General features: G+C 39.2%; 1 protein-coding gene across 1 annotated transcript in view; it reads left to right on the forward strand.

The window, feature by feature from the left end:
• Positions 1-2,269: 2,269 nt before the first annotated feature.
• The window catches only part of clmpa (CXADR like membrane protein a), a gene marked incomplete at both ends in the record, with an annotated part of 30,190 nt that continues 13,411 nt past the window's right edge, over positions 2,270-19,048 (forward strand). Inside the window, 3 exons of the mRNA XM_079804021.1 lie at positions 2,270-2,560; positions 5,633-5,831; positions 8,219-8,386. Coding sequence (XP_079660147.1) covers positions 2,270-2,560; positions 5,633-5,831; positions 8,219-8,386 — 658 coding nt within the window. The remainder of the gene's footprint in view (positions 2,561-5,632; positions 5,832-8,218; positions 8,387-19,048) is intronic.

The following is a 19,048-nucleotide window of genomic DNA, read 5'->3' on the forward strand; positions in this document are numbered from 1 at the left end:
ATTGACCAACTAAAACTTGGTCTGAAGTCAATAGCGCAGTATTTTTTGTGTTATTTAAAGGGGCACTTCAGCGCTGGGAAAATGAATGTGTATTTAAACTGTCATTTATGTAGTAGAAATGTGAAATTATTTTTTAATTTGGTGCCTTCTAGACTGATAAAAGACAGAACATTTACTTTTGTCTCATGTGGATGAAAGACAACAACTCCCAGAATCCACTTGCTTTGCTGCCCTACGAGGCCACTCCCTACACCGCCCCAGCGTCGTTTTGATATTCATAATAATACAATAATTTTGTTCAGTTAGAGAATAAACACTATAATTAAAGCTACACTGTGTGATATTTTCCCCCATCTAGCGTTGAAAATGTATATGACCATCCAGTGAATATTAGTTTCTGTTCCTCTCAATTCCGATTTCGTTTTAACTCCTACGGTGGCCGATTTAGTCCAAGATTAACATGAATTCCAGCTCGACCTCGTCCACATTCGACACGGTGCCATCGAGTGTTAAAATGCGAAAGGCGAAGCTTGAATTTACCGGTATGTCCCTCTTTGGCTAATGTACTTTCAAGATGGAGGGGCAACATGGCGACCTGCATTCGAACCCCTCACCTGTATGTATTTTCAATGGTATATTATAAACTTACGAGAATACTTTATTACTTGAAAGAAGTAAATAAGCGCGGCTGTCATTCTCAGCGCGTGTCCAGTCTGACGCGTTTTCTGATCGCATATGGAAGCTAAACATTCATAGGAATTAATTGAAAAGTTGAAACACTCACTTTGCTCCGCATCGCTCCGTTATGAATGCCCGAGGCCAAGCCGAGCGCATTTACATTCTGTGTGTAAGATCTCTCCCCTGTGGGCGGGCTGAAAACATGCGGAACAGCTCCTTCTACTGGCTGTAGTTTTTAGCCTCTGGCCAAGAAATCCTCAGATGACGCAAAATGACGATATTTGCGTCATCTGAGGATTTTTTCCAGAAATAAAATGCATAATTCTGTCGTCTCAGGGGGATATGAGGGGGGAAAGTACCATAATTCAAATATACTACGGGGTTTCTACTGATACAAAGCTTAATGCTAAATCACTGAAGTAACCCTTTAAACAGAGCGTTTGTAATATGCGCCTATAGGCGGGTCCACAACCCGCTCACTAACACAAATCACACAAACATTTTTAAATATGAAAAATTAAAAGACTAATATGTAAAATATTATTATTGTGTACATAAATATAAAAAATGCCTACATGTCATAATGGATAGTCATTGCATGTATCAGAATTAGCCTAACTATTGGCAGTAATGACGAGCAAGCAGACGTCATTGGACGAGCAGATCCGCTTTGTAGGGAATGGGAGACGAGACTCTGATTGGTTTATTGCACGTTACGCCCAAAACACACCCATGACTCTATAGGGGAATAGGGAGAATAGGGGCAACCCTTTTGGACCATGCGCCTGGCTAAACTAGCAAAAGTGGATTCGGACACGCCCTAAGTACACTTGCGCCGTGCGCTTTAAACCATGCGCTAAGATTGTTAAATTAGGGCCCATAAAATTCAGTGACTGTACTGACACTATTGGATGAGAACAAAACTTAAACTGAAATGTGCTGGATGATGACACCACTGTTTTCTGCAGAGCTGCTTTAAAGCTGAATCGACATCGTTTCATAATTGATGAATTCTGCAACATCGACAATGTTTCTGAACTGAATCAACATTGAACTAAACTGAGCTGAATAACGACACTTTTGTCTTCTGTAGAGCTGCTTTATAGCTGAATCGAACTCATTTCATAATTGATGAACCTACAGTTATTGAACTGAACTGGATCACCTGAGCTGAACAATGGCACTACTGCTTTGCAGCAGAATTTGAATTAGTCTGATATTTGATGAAATGTATGTTATTGTCCTGTTTATGACTGTGAAGCTGCTTTAAATAGATAAATGTGACTTTACTTGACAAAATGCTTCAACCTCAATAAATTCAGAAGCACGGCCTTCTTCATCTCCAGCAATCGCTAATAGTCCTTTCCCTCCCTTGTGTTATCATGATGATTTTCTATTCAGCTGTTAAACCGTTGTCCAATTCCAGGAATTTATCTGAGAATATAACAATGATTGTCTCTAAGGAGCCTCTGGCCTCTAGCCTGAATCATCTCCTCTCTGCGCTGGATGAGAACCGTGCCGCTGCGCCCGTGTGTGTGTGTGTGTGTGTGTGTGTGTGTGAGCGCAGTGGATCAGTCGCATGATATCCCTGATGTCCCTCTCTAAAACCCCCAATCTACCTCTGCATCCTGCAGTAAAGCCAACTAAAGCCCTTCTGTCCTATAACTTCTCCCTGGCACCGGATCTTAACGCTTGCTCCTCTCTCTTTGTCTCTCTCTCCACAGTATTGCTGAGTGTGCTTCAGGCAAATGGCCAGACGGAGATGAAGCGAGTGGTCGGAGACAATGCCACGCTGCCTTGCCACCATCAGCTGTGGCAAGCCGACATTTCCCTGCTGGACATTGAATGGATGCTGCATAAATCCAGCTCACGGCAGACAGTGGTGAGCGTGTGCGTCTGATCTCCCGCCACTGCGACATTGCGCTGCTGATGCTGGCCTCCGCTGTTCGCCACATTCACAGATCTGCAGTGCAGTGCTTTTTGCTGCGATGATGGGAAGGGTTGTCTTTCTGTAAACCGTACCATCAACTGGTGCTGCAAGCAGCACTGTAAAAACTGCTTTTAATAAATCACTGGTTTGCCTCGTATCACCCCCAACAATTACTTTTATGACCTAATGATGTGGAATTGGCCCGAGGACAATTTTTACATTTTAATCTGGCCGCAGCTCAAGCAGCTCCCTGAGGTCCTTCCTGACACAATATATCTGACAAGAAGGGCTCAAACCTTTTGCCAATTGAACTTCCTGCCAGTGACGAAACATTTTAGAGCTATTTTTCTAAATGGCATGTAGCCTTTTAATGAGACGAAGATAGTTTTTAGGGGTTAGTTTTTGTTCTGCTAAGGGATCTGTCTCTCAATCAATTTAACAATCAATTTAAACTTGTAGGTGCATTTTAGCTTTTTCACCCAAATAGCAGTGGATAGTTCACACAAAAATGAAAATTGAATGCCTTTCTTCTGTTGAACACAAAAGAAGATATTTTGAAGAATGTTGGTGACTAAACAGTTGACGGTATCCATTGACTTCTATTGTAGTAAAAAAAAATATATGGGCCAGATTTACTAACAGCTTGCATCAGCGAAAAAAACTACTGTAAGGATTTACTAAAGACACGCAGTGAAAAATTAGCGCTGAAAAGGCATGGACAGGGTTATTTTTGCGGCTGACCTTATTGCATATGCATTTGTAGGAGTTTCCCTTTCAGACACAAAATTTATGGGAGGAGAGTATTTAAATGAATCGCGCAAGGTGATTTACTAAGGTTTGTGTTAGTCAATTTACTGGTGTTTGTGCCGTTATTTACCGCCCAACTAAACCAGATGTTAATTTGCACTGCTTTTGATAGATAGCGTTTGTCATTATGGTCCGGCTGCGTCTGTGCTCTTTCATATGAAGAGCTTTCCACTCCCATTGGCGCTTTTGTGGAATTGCGCTAATTTGCTAGTTTAGTCAATTTCGCCCTATGACTTAAGCCGGGTGCACGCTGTGTGATTTATAATAGTCCTTTACGTTTGTTCCTTGTCAGATTGTACGAACATGATCTCCGCTGTAAGCCATGTCACACTGTAAGATCTAAGTTGTCATTAATGTCAGACTGTACGATAGTCAAGGCGTGCTAAAAACGAACGCACGCAAGAAAACTCGTCCAGAGTTTTATATCATCATTCAATGACGCGTTCGGTGACAGTGAGCTGTATTACACGTGGGATTGAAATGGTAGCTACGAAGAAATCTTAAAGGGTTAGTTCACCCAAAAATGAAAATTCTGTCATTAATTACTTACCCTCATGTCGTTCGACACCCGTAAGACCTCCGTTCATCTTCGGAACACAAATGAAGATATTTTAGTTGAAATCCTATGGCTCAGAAAGGCCTCCATTGGCACAATGCACTTTACACTCTCAAGACCCATAAAAGGTGCTAAAGACGTCGTTACAAAGTCCATCTTACTACAGTGGTTCTACAATAACTTTATAAAGCGACGAGAATAGTTTTTGTGTGCAAAAAAAACCTAACTAACGACTTATATAGTGATGACCGATTTCAAAACAATGCACCCTGAAGCTTCGAAGCATTATGAATCAGTGAGTCGATTCAGCAGTTTGGATCGCCAAAGTCACGTGATTTCAACAGTTTGGCGGTTTGACACGCGATCCGAATCATGATTCGACTCGCTGATTCATAACGCTTTGAAGCTTCATGATGCCGTGCTTTGAAACCGGTCATCGCTATATAAGTCGTTATTTAGGGTTTTTTTGCGCACAAAAACTATTCTCGTCGCTTAATAAAGTTATTGTAGAATCACTGTAGTGAGATGGAGTTTGTAATTACGTCTTTAGTACCTTAGTACCTCTTGAAAATTCTGTCATCGAGAAATGAATACAGGTTTGAAACAATATTAGAGTGAGTAAATAATGACATAATTTTATAGGTGAACTGTCCCTTTAAGGACCGCGTATTCACTGTCTGCGCTGCTGTCAGTTTAAGACCTCTACACATCTACAGACACGATTGCGATTTTACTTTCACTTTAGACATAACCGACTGTGTTTATGTTAACCTTGTGTGTATTTAACAGTATTAACGCAGTAAGACGACTACTTAGTTCAGTATTCACGTGTTTGACAGGCTTTTAGTGCGCGCGCTCTGAAAAGCGCATGTTAAAACCGCGCACGCGAATGAAACCGGCAAGGCTTTAAAACGCATGCAAATAATGAACTTTCATGATTGTGAATAACTATAGTGTTCCGTGAGTATAACTCTACCACTAACGTGTGATGTGAATGTATGTCGCGTTGTTCAGTATTGGGATGGAGGCAAATTATAGAATTTGTAGAAAAATAATTAATTAAATGCGAAACCGAAAAAACCGCAATTCACAAGCGCGTATTGAACCGTGAATGCCGTACCGAACGGTTCAATATTATATTGAGAATTGTAGCATCCCTAATATATATATATATATATATATATATATATATATATATATATATATATATATATATATATATATATATATATATATATATATATATATATATATATATTTAATTAAATGTATTCCTGTGATGCAAAGCTGAATTTGCAGCATCATTACTCCAGTCTTCAATGTCACATGATCCTTCAGAACTCATATGTCAATGTAAAAAACATCTTACATTTTTTTTAAGATAAAAGGAAACTTTGAACTGTTAAAAGGGGGGTTTCTGGTGAGCTGAATAGCCTCAGCGCTGCAGCGCTACCAAATGATGTTGAGTATATCAGGGAACCCAAAAGACAAATATAACTAAGCGAAGAAAGGCCTGATTCACAGTGACATCGGAGTTTAGCAGATTCCTACTGGAGGCGTGTGACTCAACCCCCACTGGATTTCACCCATAGCTCATAGAGTTTCAAAAGCTTAATCAAAACAGTATTTATTAATTCGCTGTTTGTTTTCTCTTTCACTAGTTGATCACCTACTTTGCGGGTCGGATCTACGACCCCAACGAGAGTGAAGCTGGGCGGCTGACCCTGGCGGGCGACTACCTGAAGGGTGATGCTTCGCTCATGATCAGCGACCTCTCGCTCACCGACTCCGGAGAGTACATCTGCAAGGTCAAGAACGGCGGGAAGTACTTCTGGAACACAGTCAAACTCATCGTGCTCCGTGAGTCTTTGGCCCTGCAGCTTGGCTTTAATTAACTCCTCTTGTAGGCCTGGGGAACGAAAAAGACATGACAGATGCTTATGTCACGGAGTAAGGGGTACAAAAATAGCACCAGGATGTTGTCTCTGGGCGTAGTGCGCCAGTTGTGCCCAGATATAGGCATGAAATGACATTCAGCGACTCTGTGACAATAAGAATGACACATTATGCATGATAGCATGGAGGGGGAAAAAAACAGTAAATCTACATAATTTATAGGACACACTATAGTTGAGCTTCAAAAACACATAAATCAGTCTTAGTTACTACATTCAACATGTGTTATTGTGAGGACGTGTTAAATAAACACTTCTTCCTGCAGAGAAACATTATACGTCTGTTTTCCCCATTGTTTCTTTCTATATTCCCTCATTCCATCTTAACCGCTTCGCCAACTGTATAAAGACATTTAAGAGCGCCACAAATTTACGCATGCATTTGTACAAATGATCCGTAGCTTTCAAACGACACGTTCGATTCCGAGAGGCAAACATTAGCATTTGTCTTGTTCAACACAAAGATAATGGCTTGGCAAGGGATGCGACTGCAGCTTCCTCTGTGCGCAGTAAGTGATCCTGACAGAGTCGGGAGATGGAGGGGACCTGCATCCCACTCAGCGGCTGTAATTGCATCCCCCCCTGCGAGTGCCGGGACAGAATTGTCCTGGCTCAGCAGATAGAGGCGGCAGGAGCAGATGCTGATGGTCGGGGTGGGTAGGAGCGGGGGGTCGAGGACCGAATGGTGAACGGGTTGTTTTACAGATTCATGTTATAGAGCTCGCTGGCATCACACTGGGTTTTAAAAGGTTCATGATGTGAGGAAAAACTGATCTAAATGGGGAATTATGCAAAAAGGGTAAAAGTGCATGTGTGAGTGTACAGATTTGTTTTTACTTACAAACTCTAAACTGCTCTTCCCAAAATTAGTTTGACTGTTTTTAAACTCAAGTGTTTCAGCTATTTAGCACAAGATTTGTAATAAATATTATATTGTGAAAAAATTATCAACTAAAAAGCAAATACAGGGTATCTGCAGGTTTCACCAAGTCAAATTTAAGACTTTTTAAGACCTTTTCAAGAGCATTATGACTTAAATTTAAGACCTATATCACGGAATAAAAAATTAAAAAAAACGTACAAAAGGAAATGCAGAATCACAAAATTACTTGCAAAGCAAATTAATTTATTAAAATTGAACAAAGTATTAGTAAACTTGCACTTCCTCATAGCTCAATCCCACCAGGATTAATATACAAACACACTACCGGTCAAAAATTTGAGAACGGTCAGATTTTATAATGTTTTTACAGAAGTCTCTTCTGCTCACCAAGGCTGCATTTATGTTATTAAAAATACAACAAAGCTGTAATATTGTGACAGTTCTGTTGTGACTGTTCTCTATGTGAATATATAGTAAAGTGTCATTTATTCCTGTGATCAAATCATCATTACTCCAGTCTTCAGTGTCACATGATCCTTCACTAATTATTCTCATATGAGGATCTGATGATCAACACACATTTATGATTATTATCAGTGTTGAACACAGTTATGTAAAAAAAAATTTTTTAGGATTCTTTGATGGATAGAAAGTTCTAAAGAACAGCATTTATCTGAAATAGAAAGTAAAAAAAAAAGATTTCTGAAAGATTATGTGACTCTAAAGTCTGGAGTAATGATGCTGAAAATTCAGCTTTGAATCACAGAAATAAATTGCATTTTAAAATATATATTGAAATATAAAAGTTATTTTAAATTGTAAAAAAAAAAATAATAATCACAATAATACTGTTTTTGCTGTATTTTGGATCAAATAAATGCAGCCTTGGTGAACAGAAGAGACTTCTTTAAAAACATTTAAAAAATCTTACCGTTCTCAAACTTTTGACCGGTAGTGTGTGTGTATATACATTTTTTGTGAGATCAAAATGACTGATTTGTGGTGGTGCACAATATGCACAATAGTCACACATGGCAATAAAACAAACAAAATGCATGAATCTTGTTTGACAATAGGACAAATAAATACAACTTATATATACAGATACAAACAGTGCTTTAAGTTTAGGTAGGCTACTGTTTGTTTTTCCCCGTTGTTGTTGTTTGATTAATATTAACGACACAGGCAGGAGGGGGTATAGGCTAGGCCATATTGGGTTGCTTTCACTTTAAGACCTACAGTAATGAGGCTAGATTCGGTACACTCGCGCGAGCGCTGACAGGCGGCAAACGCGTGCACTGTTATCCCTGTAAATCTGCTTTGAATCAATCTGTGTTGTATAAAGCGCTATATAAATAAAGGCAGCTTGACTTATGTTTACCTTACCATGTCTGTTTTGCAACATGCAGTGAAGCCGTCCAAACCACGCTGTTGGATGGAGGGTCGTCTGCTGGAAGGAAGTGATGTCAGACTGAGCTGCAAGTCCACAGATGGTTCTGACCCGATCAGCTACAAATGGGAGAGAGTATTGGACAAGGGGAAATATGTTGGCAAACTCCCACCTCTGGCCCTCATAGGTGAGCTCTTAGAAAAATAATAGCATTTTATCGTTTACGTCTTTAAAGGTGAGATATGAAGCTTCTGCAATACTAGTGGCACTTAGCAGAATTACAAAAATACAGCATACTTTTGCACGTTCTGCCTCCCCCAACTTAAACATCATAAATACAGCTCATACAGTTGCGTGTGAAGGGATGTCTCAATAGGCTACTTTCAATAAAAGGTCCAACACATCATATCAGGTATATTTTAGTGTTGCTCTGTGTCACGAATAAGCTGCTGAGTATGCTAAGACTCTGTCTAGATCGCACGCAAGCATCACACTTATAATAAATCGATCCAACGTATCTACACTGGGTGCATTTTTTGACATGACACGCCACAGATGTTTGAGGCTGTCTACACTGGACACGTCAAAGTAAACTAAATAAACTGGAACATTTGTCTTTCTGAATGGGTAGATGATGATGTTGTATTGAAGCGTCTATTATAGCGTGTTGTATAGCAATGCCTTGTTCGTGTTCATGACCTGTTTAATATTTAACCCTCTGGTGCTCTTCGTTTGGGGGTTGCATTGGTTGTCTTCCTGGTCATAAGTGACCGGACACCTAAAAATTAAACTTCCTCCACCCCAGTGAAACCAATGCAGTTTATTTTTCTACAATAATACTTTTTCTTTTTAATTTTGTATTTTGAGATGATTTGATGATATTTTTTTAAATATTTAAGCAATAATTATGGTCTATTTTTGCCATTGAAAATTATACAATTTACTTATTTATTTGTTGCAGTATTTCAGGTTAAAATGGAGACTAGGCCTTCAAAAACATATATATTTTTAAGGCAGATTAGCACCCTTTTTGGAATTATTTAAGAAATCATGCAATCATGGGTGCAATCACTAGAGGTCTCTATGGAGAGGCTTGAGAATTCCCTAGTTCTCTTTTGAATACATTTAATGATTTTTTTTGTTGTTGTTGATGGATTTGAATATATATTAAAAAAATCTCAAAGACTATTTATTATAAAATTTTAGATTTTTTTTTGTTTGTTAAAAATATAGATGTTTACTGTGAATTTGTGTTTTTGCAGATTTCCCATTAACCCTCTATGGCATGACTTTTTATTTTTTGGGGAAAAAAATATTTCACCCCCTTTTTTGGGAGCTTGGGGGTCCCTGATAATATATCCATCATAAAAAGTGTCGCCCCCCACCCCTGAACCAGATTTTGGTTTGTTGCCTCAGGGCAACAATGTGCCATAAGGGTACTAAAACTCCTAAATTTCCTATGGTGGTCATTTTTGACCGAAGAGCACAAGTGGGAGTATTATTTTTTCCGAACACTTAGCATGCTCGAATCATGCCCTCAATGTTTTTTGTGTGTTTACATACCTAATGCTAGAAAAGTCACCAAGTTTCATATCATTCCGATGAAGCAGTGATTTTTAAAATTTCAAAACAGAACATTTTACGGTCAAAAATGACCGAAGAGCACCAGAGGGTTAAAGTACCCAAAACTGAAAGTCTTTTTCCATGTAACGCATCCGTCATGGTCCCACAGCCAGTGTTGCCAGATTGGGTCGATGCCAGATTTCCAGCCCAAAGGCTCACCAAAACCCGCCCACTCCAAGAAAAACCCACCCAAGACTTTAACTACCAAAATAATGTGATAGAATTGTATTACCATGATAAGAACCATTTTAAACACCTTAAAACAAAATAATGATGACTAAATGAAAATAAATCAATTTCCCTGGAAAATGGATTAAACTAGGACAAATACATTAGCAAATATGACTAAAATGTCCAAGTGGAAACTACATCCAAACAGGAATCAGGAAATCAAACGATGACTTTAACCCTCGGAAAACTATCATTTTTAATGTAAACAGTAAGAATAAGCCAATGTAAATTAAAAAAGTGCCCAATATAAGTGATTGGAATAAACAATAACAAAGGCGAAGCTTGATGACGCTATGAAGGAGAGAGGAACGATGGGAGATGTCGTTTCACCATCCAGAGATATATGGAATTCAAGAGATTATTAATTTGTTTTTGTATTACCTGTACGTTTAATCACACTATTTTATGTCATTGTTAATGCTGTGCAGTTTTACGTGTTTAAAACAATCGTACTAAAAGACAATTTTAACGAACCCCCACAGTATTTGCTAGTAATGACTTAATATTTTTGTGCAACACATACTGTATTTAATTTCACTTCCATAGACTTGGTCACCAGACTTGATAAAAGCGTTACTAAAGTACAAACAAAGTGCAATATACGTAACTATATGTGTAGTTTCAGTGAAGTATACCTGGGGATTCATTTGAGCTACGTTTTGGATAATCCAATGGATAATCGTGATCCATGATGTCAGAACGACAACAGTGGCGTGCTTCCGCATTTTTCCGCATACGTGTGTTGCCAAGCGGAAACCGTGGATATTAAGCTTCTGGCTGGACTTCCATCGTGTGCAAAACGCTTCAAATGATCCAGAACGCAGCGGCATGTCTTGTCTTCAATGAGCCCAAAAGGGCCCATGTCACACCTCTCTTCATCTCTCTGTCTGCACTGGCTACCACTCGCTGCTCGCATCAAGTTCAAGGCATTGACGCTTGCATATAGATCCATCACAAACTCAGCACCCGCATACTCCGACTCGCTCCTACGCGTCTAAACCCCCGCCAAAAGCCTTTCGCTCAGCTAAGAAAAAAAATAATAATAACAATTTCGCTATTTCCTCCCTATTCTAGCTTGTGCTGCTCTGGGTAATGTCCAAAACTTAGTATTTCAGGCACTTTTTTTTTTTCACCTCTTCATGAAGGATTGCTTCCTGTATTCCTCAGTTGTAAGTCACTTTGGATAAAAGCGTCTGCTAAATGAATAAATGTAAATTTATAGGCGACAATGACAAGGGACGAGCCATCCAGAATTTCTCTGGATTTACAAATCCTTGGGAACTTTTGGGATAATGTACGTACTCAACTGCATGAAATGTATCACACTGTGCAAGTGTTTTTTGGATATTTTATAACAAAATTCTTACATATTGTGCCTTTAATGCACACACCACTGCCAAAATGTTGATACATACTGTGCGATAATCCAACAAAAACAAGAATGCGCTTACCTTTGTGTTGCGCTTTAACTTCAGACAGAAATTCAGTACGTCTTTCGTGAAGTACCGGTACATATGTGACCCTGGACCACAAAAAAAGTAATACGGGTACATTTTTTGAAAAATTTTGATTTATACATCACCTGAAAGCTGAATAAATAAGCTTTCAATTGATGTATGGTTTGTTAGGATAGGACAATATTTACACTACATGTTGTATTCTCAAGATACAACTATTTGAAAATCTGGAATTTGGGGGTGCAAAAAAATCTAAATATTGAGAAAATCGCCTTTTTAAGTTTTCCAAATTAAGTCCTTAGCAACGCATATTACTACTAATAATACATTTTTGATATATTTACGGTAGGAAATGTACAAAATATCTTCATAGAACATGATCTTTATTTAATATCCTTTGACCCATACAATGTGTTGTTGGCTATTGCCACAAATATACCAGTGCAACTTATGACTGGTTTTGTGGTCCAGGGTCACATATTTCTAAAACATAATACAGAACACAGTCATCACACAGTATTTTTACTTTCTACTCAAGTACTTTTTTCAAGCATATGTACTTTATCAGTAGACTGGGTAAACCCAGCTCGAACTGCCGGCTATTTGATTTCGCCCTGCAGCTCAGGCTGGAAACCTGCACATATTTCTATCCTGCTTCTGTTACAAATTTGCGGGGACCAATCACAAACCGGCTTATCCACCTGCCGTGCTATTGGTGGGTTTAAAACAATGACGGTTAGATGGATCATTGGTCTGATTGGTTGAAGGACTATCCAATCCATAGTTTTCACGTGTCGTCACACGCTTATAGGAACGCCCACCTGGAGAGCAAAACAAGGCTCTCCTCCATTGCCCGCTAGTCATTTTTACCAGGTTTGAAGTCAGTATTAATGTGGTAAGACAGTGATATTAAAATACCAAATTCAATATACACCTTATTGATGTTGCATACTTACAGAATGATGAAAGCTACAGAAAAGAGAAACAAATGGATCGCTGCAATTCACAGAAACAACTGAACTCCGGGCAGCGAAACGTGGATTTGCAGTTATCATTTTGTGTCAACATGTTGAATTTTGGGGTAAAATCATAGTCATACCCTATATATTGTATTGTTATATATTGTATTGACAACTCATCAGTTAAATATTCACCATAGAATATTCTACATGATTGGATGTTTTTAAATAAGCACTGATACAAGTTTAGGGCTGGAGCCGCTGCACCAGGGGTGTCCAAACTCGGTCCGAGAGGGCCGCTGTCCTGCAAAGTTTAGCTCCATCTTAGCTCAACACACCTGCTGAAGTTTCTAGTATGCCTAGTAAGACCTTGATAAGCTGGTTCAGCTGTGTTTCATTGGGGTTGGACCTAATTCTGGACAGTGGCCCTCCAGGAGCAGGATTGGACACTCCTGCGCTGGACGGTATGACGATATATATATATATATATATAAACATTGATAAAAGTGATCACCCGGATTTACAGCTACCTATATTGTACTTATATATAAAGCGTTCACAGGCAAATTTGCTTCATGTATTTCCCCGGTGTTGAAATTGGGCTCATATAAATGTCAGGAAACACAATCCTGGCTGCGTGTCAATAATATCCATGGATCACTGGATCTTTGGTAAGTTGTAAGGAACACTATCGAGTCCAACCTTTAGTTTAAACTGATAATCGTTTGTTTTACTCGCATTTTCGCTGTTTCCCCCATTAAATCCAGTCATGCAGCAGCTCTTCTGCCACTCAGTCCGGCCTGAGGGGGGCGTGTTCCGGCGGGAAAGTGACATCAATGCACACCCTCTATAGGTTGAAGTGGAAAGAGATTGACAGATCTGAGTGGGCCGCTCTCAATGATTTGATTCTGCCTGGGGGCCTCAAAGTTTACACTTTTGGGGGAGATAAACCTATTAATGGCATACTCATAGTGGTCAATTAACAATAAACTGAGTTAAAAGAATGTGTTTTAACATTAAAAAAAATCACCTTTAAGCAAGAGGAAATTTTAATAGTGATAATTATTACTAATAATTATGGAGAGAATCTGTTGCACATTTAGATAATGTGATATTGATGAAAATGATCTTTTGATTGTAACCTGTTGCTCAGGTTTTTAAACGCTGAACTGACTCGCTCTGCTCCGCAATACTGCTTTCCCGAGAAGAAAGAAAATGCAGCGTTAAGTTTATCTTCCAATTGTGGGGAGTAAATCATGTGGACATCTTCTCTCTGGAGGAGCAGAAAATAGATGAAGACACTACAGGGCCAATTTAACACCGCAAGCATTCTCAAATTAAATTTACATCAATTCCATCAGCACTTTTTACCCCACATGCTTCACTACCTCCTCAATTAGCCCCTCTTATGAGATCGGATGGGAGATGTTACGTATGCGTACTGTAATGCGCTCTCTACCCTTCATCGGAGAATTTTGCAGATCATGCTCTGTTCATTCAGCTGAACACTTTCAGTAGTTGTTTCATGTCAGAAATGAGGTTTTGATGAAATCAACACTAACCAGAGGTTAGCGTTTAGGTTTAGTACTTGAACCTTGAACAGTGTGTCCTAATCAGAGTGATAAAGTGACAAGTAATACATCTCATCCATGTCCAAATGTTTGTTGTGATGATGCTTAAGTCATGGCCGATTAGAACATTGTTTATATTTAATATACAGCTACACTGCCATTCAAATGTTTGGGGTCAATGGGTTTTTAAAAAAAGTAAATTAGTACTTTTATTCAGCAAGGATGCATTAAAATTATCAAAAAGGCATTTATATTGTTACAAAAATATAACAAAATAAAATCACCCTCTATACCCTTCATTGACTATTCCCTACATTAGTCCACTTGAGGTAGTGAAAGAAAACGAGTGAGTAAATTCGGACACTGAGTGCTCCAGAAGGGCTGCCACTTTCCCTTAGGAAAAGAAGTATACTTCAAGTTCATTTTATTAAGTATAGGGGAGACCAGGGCACAACCTAACGCTTTTTGACTTACTCCGTTTGTGTAAATCCACTTGGGGTTCAGAATATTTATTTTTTCCCTCAATAATTTCACACGTACAATTATGTGGTTTTGTTTAATTAATACAGTGTATACTTTTTTCTTGATTTACCCCGAAAGAATGGAAGTGAAATGTGACAACATGCCCCATAGGTGGGGTACATTGTAACATATGAGGGGCAAATTGTAACATGACAGTTTAAAATGTTACCTGATATGATTAAAAAAAATATCCAAGACAAACTAAAATATTTTTTCAATAAAATACAATTAATTAATTTTTGAATTTGACAACAAACAAACACACAGCTATACAGCATAGTTAAAAACATAATAATGATAATTAATAATTTCTGAACATTGACTCTCAGTCATTTTCTCATGGTTTCTCAAAAGAATATAATAACATAGTTCTAATAGGAGCACATTGTAACACAGTGTTACAACACACCGCACCTGCTCAACTGGTACTTAAACCGCGGCTTGTGTCTTCTGTTGGTTAGATAAGCATTAAAGAACTATCTCAACTGTTAAATAACAGATATAAGATTAAAATAATATCAGATGTGTCTTATTTTAAAGCTACTCTATGTAACTTTTCCATCCACTAGAGGTCGCCTGTTCAAAACAAAGGCGCAGTTTGATGACGCCACGTTTGAGCGCAGAATCTTGGGACATGTGGTCTTCACCTTACAGCCGGTGGAAAAGAGTCAGGATAGGACCCGGGCAGAAATCATGTTCATGGATGCGATTATTAACATTACTGTAGTATGAAGCAGAGCAGGGCCGAGTGTTGTGGAGCTGAGCAAGGCCGCAGCGATTGAAGAGCGGGACTGTTATTATGGCATAGTTGCCGGCGGGACTTTTATTATGACACGGTCGCCGGCGCCCCTTCCACTTTTCCAGTCATGAGTATGAGGTAACGCAACTCTGTTTATCGTATTAGATATATCTGAGTGTGTTGAAAAGGAAGTTATGACGTTCGCTCGGCTGCTGCTATGACACTTGTTCACACTGCAGTGAGAGTAAAGTGTTTCTGCTAAATAAAACCGGAAACCGAGGGTAACACAGATATGACGCAATCGACAGGCAACTCCCTCAAACGCATAGTTCACACGTCCCGGTTCCTTGGTTAAAATAGCAATTTCTCACAATTTACAAATAGTTGGAAACATTTGGGATATTCTAAGAACTCAACTGAACAAAATATATAACACTGGCCTAGTGGTTTTTGGATATTTTACTGCAAAAATCTTACATAGTTCACCTTTAAATAAACACAAAAATTGAAAAAATTAACTTAAAGGGTTAGTTCACCCAAAAATGAAAATATTGTCATTTATTACTCACCCTAATGCCGTTCCACACTCGTAAGACCTCCGTTCATTTTCGGGACACAAAGATATTAAGATGCTTTTGTTGAAATCCGATGCAAAGCCAGCAATGACATTTCCTCTCTCAAGATCCATTAATGTACTAAACACATATTTAAATTAGTTCATGTGAGTACAGTGGTTCAATATTAATATTATAAAGCAACAAGAGTATTTTTGGTGTGCCAAAAAAACTAAATAACATCTTAAAACAAGGCAAGTATTCTTAGAATACTTAATTATATTTTTATCAGACCTGCAAACTCCTCAGAGTAAAAGAGGTGACAGTGTCGTGGTTGTGGTTTTAAATGGTTGCCTGTGTGATGAGATGTACTAATATCCGTCTGCTCAAGCAGATTTGGCTCAAAGTTTTGCATCTTCGGATGCGGAGGTGCGCGCACTGTTGCAATGACGTCATTTTTGCCGCGCGCACCTTCGCACTCATGTGGACGCACAACAACCTAATATTCAGGGTAGCTCAGAATTCGAGTAGTAGCCATATATCTCAGAACTCAGGGCAGAGCACCCGGCTAACGATAAGCCTAGCTAATGTCATAGGTAAGACGACAATACAATATTATTGTAAATTATATCACATAAAAAAGCGGTAGCTAACGTTAATTGAATCAAGCTAACAAATAGCTGTTGTTTTTGCTTCAAAAAGCTTGACTTACCTTGAATTTAACAATAAGCTTCCTTCCATCAGACTCGCGTGGTAGCCAGGCGTCTCATTCAATGGCGAGCTCAGTTGACGCTGTGTGCTTCAAGATTCTGACGCAAGTGCTAAGATTCCGATTGGCCAAGAGAAAAAGTGCTAAGATTCCGATTGGCCCAGAGAAATGTCAATTATAAGAATTATCCAATAATGTTTCGCAATTCCCCCCCCCCAAAAAAACTCTCCGGTTCTACGCGATTCACGTAAATTACCCAGTTGACCAAGAAAACGGCGATTGTCGCCGAAAAGCAACAAGCTTGCAGGTGTGTTTTAAGTATCTTGATCAAAAGTTTGAGTATTGGCCAAATATACTTGTGTGAATTTTAGCGGCGAGGTTGTGAATTGCAATAACATACCACTCACCCCTCCCTTTCGAAGCACATAGAGAAGCATTGGGGGCCGAAACAGGTCAAAAATGTCATCGTCGGAGAGAGCATAGAGTAGCTAGCGCTCTGTAGAAAAGTTTGTCTGTTTAGGGTTACTGTACAAACATGACGGCGCAAAATGGCGATTCTACTGCAAGGGGACCCGCAATGTATGTAGATAGAAATGGCTCATTCTAAGGTAACAAAAACATAATGTTATGAAACAACAAAAAAATTAAGTTATGAAACTTTGCCCTCAGCCAAAACGATTTGGCAGGTAACAAATTATAGATTCATGAGACCAAAGATCGCCTGTTAGATCTACACGAGACGATTTATATATCATGTTTAACCACTACAGAGAAGTCAGAGCCAGCGGCAAACGTCAGAAGAACTAGCCGAGGAAAGGCTGCTCTCGGCGGGGTTAATGAGTGCTGAGCGCCCGCTGATCGACTGGATCTCACCACTCTGAAAATGGCAGATATAATTTTTAAATAGGCGCTCTCTTTATAAATAAACCACAAATTCGAGCTTTAAAGTACATTCTCGCTAGCCTGACGTCGTCATACTCAATTCTAGTCAGAATATGAGTCAGATACTGTTCCGTTGGGCTGTGATTATGGGGCGTGTTTCAACCGAACCAGGAAAAACCTCAATTGGATAGACCTACAACCAATCAGAGCAATGGAGCGACGCATAACGTTAGTTGTCAAATGTCAACAGAACTCAACTGCACTGTGTTGCCATGTCCGCGGGTTGAAGCAACCCCAATTATGTGATATACAGACCCAGGAATGCGATTTTTAGCTGCCAGCCCTGCCAAAATAACACATATTTTACCCCCCAAATGCCTTTTTTTCCCGGAGAACCCCCCCTGGAAAGCTATTGGGCTTGTTTTTGGCTAGTTTTGAGGAACGTTAGCAATTGGGCGGGTTTTGTTGTAAAAACTTGGCAACCCTGTACCTGCACGCACGCTGGAATAAGTAGCCTAACGTTAGAAGAAAAAGATGTGTAAACGATCTTTGCCGGTGTTGTAAAAAAAGAATTTAAGGATACACAGAGTACTTACCAACACGATCATCATTTCTGAGAGAAATAGTAAAGGTGAATGCATATACGAACAAGTTCTCCGTTTAGGATTAGAACAAACTCAACCCAAGCGCCTTTGATGACGCGGATGATTACGTTACTGTTTATCATCTGTCCATCATCGTCTAAAGCCCACCCTGACAATTTCATTGGTCCGAACAGTTTCTGTTCGGGCATAATTACTTCTCTATGGATCAAGTCCAGACCGAACTGCCCGAGTAAAAATGTTGTGGGCGGGGCTAAGTTCGGCTGGCATCCAGGCTACATTCTCGCCTGAAAAACTCTTAAAACTACATTTTGTGACACATTAACAGTAGTATTTTTAAATTACGCAGGGTTTCTCATCCGCTATTGACCCTTGTTGGTTGGTACGAGATGCATTATGGGATACCGGTCTGTCTCAAGTCCACTCAAGTCACCTCTCGATGCATCCTCGATAAAATGGGCGGATCAAGGACACATCCGGGGGTTTGAACTGTACTTGGCTAGATGTGAAATTGGAACAGTACCTGGGCAGCGACTGATGACGTTTCACAAGTCCACAAGAACACAAGTACAGACAAGAACGCATATTGAGAAACGGCCAGGGACTAGGCACAGAAAGTAAAAGCAGGAACAATAGTAACAACCATACACTTCAAAATAAGAGTCCTTAAACACAAGACAGGGGAACACGAGACTGGAATCGAAACAAGCAACAAATCAGCATATTAGAATGATTTATGAAGGATCATGTGACACTGAAGACTGGAGTAATGATGCTGAAAATTCAGCTTTGCCATCACAGGAATAAATTCGATTTTACAATATATTACAATAGAAAACAGTGTATCAAATAAATGAGACTTGGAAGGAAATCTTACCGACCCCAAACTTTTGAACGGTGGTGAAAGTGAACAAAATTATATTTTTATATGGTTGAAATATACCATATACCAACAAAATGAATGTGAGATTATAATGGAAGAAATAGGATTTATTTCTTG

Source organism: Gobio gobio (genome assembly GCF_949357685.1).
Source record: "Gobio gobio genome assembly, chromosome: 22".
NCBI lineage: Eukaryota > Metazoa > Chordata > Actinopteri > Cypriniformes > Gobionidae > Gobio > Gobio gobio.